Raw genomic sequence first — 8364 nt, 5'->3', positions numbered from 1 at the left:
TGGCGAAAACTAATCAAAATTGTAGAGAAAGATTAGACTACTGCTGTTCGGAGTTTTTAATGGATCGACTCGAGACGGGACACTTTGTTAATATAGTAGCATCATTACGTATCACTGCAGACTTAATAGTCGTTAAAACCTGAAAGTTCGTCATTAAAAAACTGAACGTTTGTTAAATATTTTTTAAAAAATATTTTAGATTAATCATACCCAATATTTTTCCTTTATACATTCGGTGTATAAACTCATAAGCTACATGCAGTATAAGCTATATATAGAAATATATAGAACAACCTCCACCCCTCCATAGATTATTACAGTCGAGGGTAATAATCTATGGGGGGGGGGGTTCAGGCTGTTCTATAATTGACAACTTTACAGCTTTAAAAATCTTATAAAAGATATAATGGATAGTCTTTAAAACTTTTTAGGTTGGCTATACAAACCATTATTAATACTAAAACCACATCTTTATAAAAAACATTTTTTTCACTGTGAGGATGTGTTGGTGAGAGGAATCGGTTACAGATCAAGCAGTACATTCTGTACAAGGGTTTTTCGCATCAGCTTTTGGCCGCAGGTTATTAGCTACAAGCAACGAAGCTTCCAATTTTTTATTTGTCTGCTGTCGCAATTTCAGTCGTCACTCGTGGTTTTTCCGTCTTGCTACCCATTTTGGTTTTGATAGCCGACACGAATGCCAATCTGTAAGCCCTGCCACTCATGCAGTAAAAAATAAAACTGGCCGAATATCGAATGATTAGCCAGATTTCGGCAAACGCCTGGAACAACATCACATACGCCAAAGTATCCGACAAAAGTATCATAGCAAAGAACACAACAAGACCCGCCGAACATGCCAAATAAGCCAGTGTTAGACACATCAACATTATGATGTAATTTCGCCTGTTTTGCTGTTTTTGGTGCTGACGCGTCGTTTCCTGATTGGCTGAAACGTTAACAGCGGTCCCTGAGGAGTTTTTGTCGGCTCTTCGTGAAACGGTTGTTTGTTCTCGTTTTGTCAGGGCGTGCGCGAATATGATGTTGCATACTATTAGGGATGTAACGGGTATTCCGTGGAAAATTACTGTATTTACGATGACTATCCCCAAAGTGACCCCAATTGGCAATATATCATTCTGCCATCGACATATTCCGTCTTCGGATATGGAGTTGAATATCAGGGCAGTTGACACGACTATAGAATTTGACATTTTGAGACCGAACAACAAAGCTATTCCATTTTAAAAGAATTTTTTTTTCGCTTTTCTTTTATGAGCGACCGAACCGTGATTATATGAAACCCGTCAGAAATTCAATATGATCTATGTTATGGCTTTTAAAATTTTCCTAAAATTTCTCTGCAAATTTTTACCCTGCTTAAATTTTTTGAGAGACATTAATTAGCTAGCTTCGCTTTTCTAAATTATAAAAAAATTATTTAAGCTTTTTCGCAATGCCAAAATACCCTATGCCTCGCAATATGCGCACAATATGTTCGAGTTTTGAACCTAAATTGGAATTTGATATAAAACTGTCACAACCGAAGATGAGATCAAAATAACCGGGTAAATTTGATTTTGTAAAACTGTCTTCGGCTATTTTGCAAGCATGTACAAATCATTAGAAATCTCTTCCTCTTTTGTGGTTATGGCTCTGATATTAACACATCGGTTACTTTGGCAATGAGTATTGTTTGTAATCTGTCTGATATAGGTATCATTACCTCTTCACAGCCTGAATGAGAAAGATATTTTTAAGGCCTGAGGTAACTAATTTCTCGATGTGTTATGATGGGAGGAATGTGATACAAGATAAACTGATAATAAAACGGAGGAAAATTGTTCTTCTTCCTTGCATCCTTTCAAAATTCAAATTCCTCCCACTGCAGTTGTATCCACCCATTATAATTTTTGATCCCATTGCGACCCATCTAATATAATAAATTTGATTTGAAATATGTCCCGATGTGTCTCCTTCTTGCTGCAGCTTAACCAAGGTGCTTATCAGTTAAAATGTAAATTTTGCTTTACAAGCTCGCGAAAAGGAAGTAAAGAAAAAATGGGAAAAGATTGGATTTATTGGTCGTTGTTACGGTAACAAAATGTCTGATTCCTGTGTATGACATCACCACTATAGCCCAGCTGAGCATTCGCACGTGTTTGGGTGAAGAGTGGTTACGGTGCCAGAATGGTGCTTTGATTACTATGACCCTGTCTATTGCCATGGCAACCACGTGATAGGCTGCCACCACTCCACTGCCCCATGAGTGGAAATGGAACAACTTGCACAACACTTCCTAAAAAGGACTTCACCGTCAAAATGTGATGATAATTCCTACACAAAGCATTATTCAAGCGAGGATACGAATTTCCAACAAATCAAAAAGGAGACAAGAGACAACTTCGACTGCAGTCGGGTAAAACCTAAATTCTAATTAAGCTCGCCTCACTATTCTTTTCATGATCTTTTAAAAGGCGACTTTTCCCAAGAACCGATTTCTGTAAGTATGCTACAATTTTTCTCAATGTCCACCAGAACGGTTATTTCCACATACTGCTTAAATACTTTAAAGAAAAGTAATCATTGATCAGGAATTTCTCGAGATTAGAAAAAGTAAGCGTAGGGAAGCTTAGAACTGAGAAACGCCGTAACTGTTTCTGTAGATAAAACAATGAATACTCGTTTAACGACTACCCTTAATTTTTCTCGGCATATTGAAAAAGGAATGAATAATTTATTCCGCACTTTTGGCTCTCTTGTCTAATTCTTCAAAATAATTAATTTAACAATTCTGTTGCTCTGGAACATATCGCCCACTGACAACATAACAACAATGTTAACGACACAAAACTACGGGGCATAAATTAAGAAACCAAAAGAAAGTCTGAACTTTTTCAAATCGACAACTCAAAGTACAGAAATTTCATGCTTAGAAACTGAAGATTTATTGCTGATTTGATTCACAAAAAATTATATCTAGGAACGCCCAGAATTTTACGAAAAATCGAAAAACGAACAGTTTGTCGAAAACCTAAAAAGTATTAAATGTATTTTCTATTTGGTTGTCAATGCATCAAGTAGAACAACAAATAGATCAAAAATCAATTATAAAAACCAAAAACACTTTGTCAACACGAAAGACGATCTGACGAACAGAAAATATTAAGGAAGTCTGCGAAACTGCTAAAACTTAACTCTACCATATTTTGATTTGTTGACAAAAAAAACTGCCGAACTAATGTGTTTATGTCCATCTTGATCAGTATTTTTAGAAACGTTTTTGAGATGCAGGCTGCGCATGATGGTGACACCAAGCTATCTGTTGCAGAATAAAATTGAATCAAAATAGTAAAAATGAGACGAGGATTAGTTTATGTCAACAAGTACGCATCATCTTACAAGCTATTTATATTAAATTTGGACAGATTTTGTGTAGCACTATCTGTTTTGCGTGATAACAAGATCAATTAAGATTCTTTGAATATTTTTTGTCAATCATAGTTAAACTAATAAAAATTTCTTAACTTTTTATGCTGAATTTTTCTTTCTGTTAAGTATGTTCCTTTGACACTGCATCCAGAGAAAAAAGACCAAAAATTTCTGTTATGACCAAATTGCAATTAAAAAGATTGAAATAAGTCAGAGTGAAAAAATTGTCGGTGACTGCTGTATCGGAAATTAAAGTCTTTTTCAATCTGTTTTTCAGTTATTCTTTAACATAATTACTGAAAAAAGATAGGAAATAGTGAAATCTCATTGTAATTCTGTTTGCAGTGAGATTCACTAGAAAGTATTAGAACAAAATCTGTAGGCATTGTTGCAGTCAATTTGAGAACAATCAGTTTGGTTTATTGTCAGATGTCTAGGTCAATTGATGGCAGTACATGCGATATATACTTTCCATTAAGCACAATAAAAGTAACAATCGACAACAAAACTTTAAATCTCAAAAGAAACCTTTAAAATTAATTTGGTTGGTGCTGAGTTCCCAATGTATCGTTTTTCTATCTCCTTATAGCGTTAATAGCACTAAATTGGTGCTCTAAAACGAAAAACAACTTATTGTCCCCACGAGTGGAAACAGAACATTAAGCTTAAATTGATTAAAATTTTTTAACTAGATTTTGAAAAGAAGTTTGTGGTATCCTGAATATCGGAAATAATAAAGCCTTCAGCTTTTGTCATGCGAGCGTGAATAATTCAAATAATCGTATTCTTCTTGCATTGGTCTGATCTTTTAAATTATTAAGAAACGAGAATATTTCATAACTATTTGATGCGTCATTTACTTGGCAACGCCCATACTGAAGTACAAAATTCTTTGCATCAAATTATGGCGATGCGCTTTATCAATAAATCTTAATTTTTCTGGAAACGCTAAGCAAACGAAAAAAAAACCGTTTTAAAACCTAAAAAAGGCAAAGTTGAAGCACATTTTGACTAATTTTTGCAATATGCAAAAGGTTAAAAAATATAATACTAAATGCATGCAGAACTTGCAATGGGAGTTGTCTCAACACGCCTGCATCCAGGGAGCACGTTGAGCTATTGTAGGCATTAGAGGATATCCAGAATATGGCAGTGAAGCGTGTTTATTATATTTTTCTCTGCATTAAAATTTTTATTTGTTTCGAGTCTACATTTTTTGTTGTAATAATTTTCTCACTTCCCTTAGAAATGGACGAAGTGGTTCTGACATAAAATACTCACGAATAACAGCCAAAAGTGCCAGACAAAAGTCAGTTCACGCAAAATATGAACGTTTTGACGTGCGTCGCTCCTTTGCTCTACTTAACGTGAAATTAGTACACTTCAGCATAACTGTTAATTTATCACCTATTCGTTGATTCGATCTCAAATCAGTCTCGTTTTTTTCTCTTTTGCCTGAATTAACCTATCACTTCTTGCCCAAATTGTGAAGAAAGACAGAGTTAAGTATGCGCAATAAGTATAAATAAAGGTCAGCCGTAAGGTATCGAACCAGTTAAAGAGAATCTTTCATTTTCAATTTCTCCACTTAAACAGAAAAGATGGTCAAATAGTTTTGCTCTTTCACCATTTGTCAAATTGTCACAGTACGAGATGTCGGATTTTCATGTACAAACTTCAAAAACTTTTGAACTAGAAATCAAAATCCAGGACGCAGTATGCATAAGAATGTTACCTGAAAAATAACAGTTATGCTGCCAAAAAGTCGAAAAAGACCTCCAATATTTTCAAAAAATCCAAAAAAAATGTGAGAAAACGTCGTAAGATACCAAAACATCACCTGAGTGCATTGGAATGACCCATAACGCTATCCTTTACTACGATACAATTTCGATTCATAAATAGGAATAAATTGAATTCAGACAAGCGATTCAGTTATATTTTGGGACGAATTGCAATCACATGGCCAGAAATTGTTTGCTTGTTCTCCAAACAGGCTGAAAGCTGTCCAAACCTGCAAAATTTGGAAATTTTGAATAGAATTACAAAGAATATGCATTTTCAGGACCTTATTTATAGAAAGGATTGTTTAGAATAAAAAGAAGACATTCAAACAAAAACTATAAAAATTGTCTGCTGAATGCTAAAATGTTAAAAGCGTAATGGAAATGTTAAAAGCGCTTTTATAAAACAGATTTGAACTCGAATTGTTGTTATATTTAACATTTATACTGCTTTTCAAAAATCTTACGTAGGTTTTTGGAGCATAGTGTAACATGCGTTTTCTATATATCAAGATGATAGTTTCAATAGTTTTTTTGTTCTATTTTCGTAGCGCTGTACGTAAAAAGTGTTTCTTGGTAGAAATGAAAAAGACAAAATCTTCAATGCTTTATTTTAAAATGGACACCAGATTATGTTTACGTTGATGCTTGAGACGTCTATTTGTAGCAACTGCATTCCCAGGGTGAAAAGACCATCTTGCATACTTGCCACGGAGTCCCAAATGGCCAGGTACTTCAATGAATTGATCCGTTTCTTCTCAATCACGATTGTAAAATCTAACTTAGTCAACTAAGCTGCTGGTGATTATTTAAGAGGTACATAGAGAGAAGTCATTATGCGTTTGCAAATTTGGTTCCATCTCTCTCCCATCTAAGAAATGACAAAACGCATGTAAATTAAGCAACAAAAAAAAAGCAAAATAAGCCAGAAAGTAAGATACATAAACCCGATGATATAACAAAATTTTCAAAAAGAAAGCTAAAATGTTTTCGAAAAATTGCGACAACAAAAACTGAGTCTTTTAAATTATTATTGAAATTATTTGCATTGATTATTAAGCACCGTTGCAAAACGTGATTGTTTTTGGTGAGAACAAAATAATCATTTTTAAAAAAAATTTGCATTAAAAAAATTAACTGGAGCCTAATTTCAGAGCATTAAATTTGTGAACTGATCAAAGTAACATAACTGGTTAATACAGAACCACAAATTGGGCTGAATTGACCGATTTGTGTTAGTGAATTTCACATGCAATCTTAATACTTAAGTTATGTGGAAAACATTTATGTCCGCTGATTTGACTTGGGGTGTTTTTGAGGGGATCATGTTATTCTCGTCCACAAACACGTTTTGGTGAACACATTGACTGATTAATGTAAGTGTTCTTATAGGCAAAAATTATTCAATTTTACGATTTGAGTAATCAGATTTTGCGATCGGCTTAAATCAGAATTAATCGCCCTTCATTATAAAAATAAATCTCAATTATAGGACAAGAGATATTTTTGCATTTAAACATCGCTAAACATATAAGTGAATTAGAAAAAAACAATGCAATTAAAGAACGTAAAATTGCTTCTGCATGATTTGCAAAATTCACTGAAAAAATTCTGTCATTATAGGCCATTTTGTATGGTGAGTTTTGCCCACAAAACCTTCTAAAAGACCTCTGTGGACTACACTGGCGGATTAGTGTAAGTGTAGCTCAAGTTTCCGTAAACAAAATCCACTCCTAAAATAACGGAGAATTTGAACTAAACTATGAAGTCTATTTTGACCAGAATTGAATCAAAGTACGAAAGTATTCAAGGAAACACAAACACACACACTCACCCACTCATCCACTCGGACACACACAGTCACACACACACACATTTATATATATATATATATATATATATATATATATATATATATGTAAAAAACATATAATATATAAAATATAAAAACATGTAAACATAATATATAAACATGTAAATATAAAATATAATTTTAAAGTATTATATTAATTGAAAATTAAATGTTCAAACTAAAGGAAAAAACCAATTAAGTTGTAAATGACAAACAGATTTCTCTCAATGAAAATTGATTACAGTTTTTATACGCAAAAATATCACAATAAAAATTGTACCACTTTCAACTTTTATGGTACAAAATTTTTTGCTGCTAAGCCGTGCAAGCACTGCTCATAAAATTCCACAAAAATTTCAATCTCTGAAACCTACAGACTCCTGTTTGGTCGAAAAATGTCATGAACATGTTGATTTAATGTGCCTACATAATTTTTAGCCACAGTTATCTTTCGCCAAAAACATTTGATGAAAAGGTTTGTTCCGGCTTATAAGCCTCAACTATTTTTATTTTAAGGAGTTTTATCGATTTTTACCTTCAACAAAATTCATAAAGCCTTAGAAATGCTGAGCAAAATGACTTTTAGCGTCCAAATGTTTCTTTCCGTGAAATGAGACGAATTAGCAATTGACGAAATACAAAATTTATGTCAGCTTAAAACGTGAAGAAAAGAACCTATTTTTAAAATCCAGTTGATAATATTGCAATTGCAGTAGATATGAGCAAATTATATTTGTGAAAAAAAGCAAATCGGAAATAATGGAAATTTTATCTTTTAACTCCGAAAAGTTATGTCGAGCAAAACAAGAGATGACTTTAGGTGATTTAGATGACTTTAGATGACTTTAGATGTCGCAGGGTAGAGTTTCAAAAAATTGAAGTTATCGAAATGTGAAAGTTGAAGGTGAAGTTGAAGAAATGGGTAAGAAGTGAATTTAGTTCGTAAGAAGCCAAATAAATTAATTATTGGAACAATTGTCCTTCTAAAACTAATCAAGCAAAGTACAGCTAAATTTCCTTCTATGCAACTCAAAAAAATGGACATTCCGAAAAAAAACTATTTATTGCGATCAAACCGTACAGTAGGAGACATCTAGAAATCGGCAATAGAACCGGATGAATAATCTATGATACGCTAACCTAATTACTAATTAAGGTATCGTATCCTATTTTAAAGAAACATTGGTGCAGAGAAAATAATTATTAACTTTCACTGCAAAATAAATTTTCCTTTTAGGTACATGCTGGAAAAGATCGTAGTCGCGCTGAAGACTTAGTTCCCTAACACGAGGGAGC

The 8364-nt window shown here is 33.4% G+C and overlaps 1 protein-coding gene across 1 annotated transcript; it reads right to left on the bottom strand.

The window, feature by feature from the left end:
• Positions 1-614: 614 nt before the first annotated feature.
• LOC142334835 (uncharacterized) lies at positions 615-6082 on the bottom strand. The gene is made up of 3 exons (XM_075383162.1): positions 5857-6082; positions 2096-2299; positions 615-782 (listed from the first exon to the last, which is right to left on the bottom strand). Exons 1-3 carry the CDS (start codon positions 5917-5919, stop codon positions 615-617), a joined length of 435 nt encoding a protein of 144 aa, XP_075239277.1. The 5' UTR covers positions 5920-6082.
• Positions 6083-8364: the final 2282 nt, after the last annotated feature.

Source organism: Convolutriloba macropyga, chromosome 2, assembly GCF_964194025.1.
Source record: "Convolutriloba macropyga chromosome 2, txConMacr16.3, whole genome shotgun sequence".
In the NCBI taxonomy this organism is placed as follows: domain Eukaryota; kingdom Metazoa; phylum Xenacoelomorpha; order Acoela; family Convolutidae; genus Convolutriloba; species Convolutriloba macropyga.
This window is presented reverse-complemented; position numbering and strand designations above follow the sequence as displayed.

Coding starts and splice junctions, on each gene's coding strand:
- LOC142334835 (XM_075383162.1), bottom strand. CDS start 5,919: ATGCAAGATGGTCTTTTCACCCTGGGAATGCAGTTGCTACAAATAGAC. Junction 2,300..5,856: donor TAGACGTCTCAAGCATCAAC/GTAAACATAATC, acceptor AGTCCTTTTTAG/GAAGTGTTGTGCAAGTTGTT. Junction 783..2,095: donor GAATCAGACATTTTGTTACC/GTAACAACGACC, acceptor ATGTTGTTCCAG/GCGTTTGCCGAAATCTGGCT.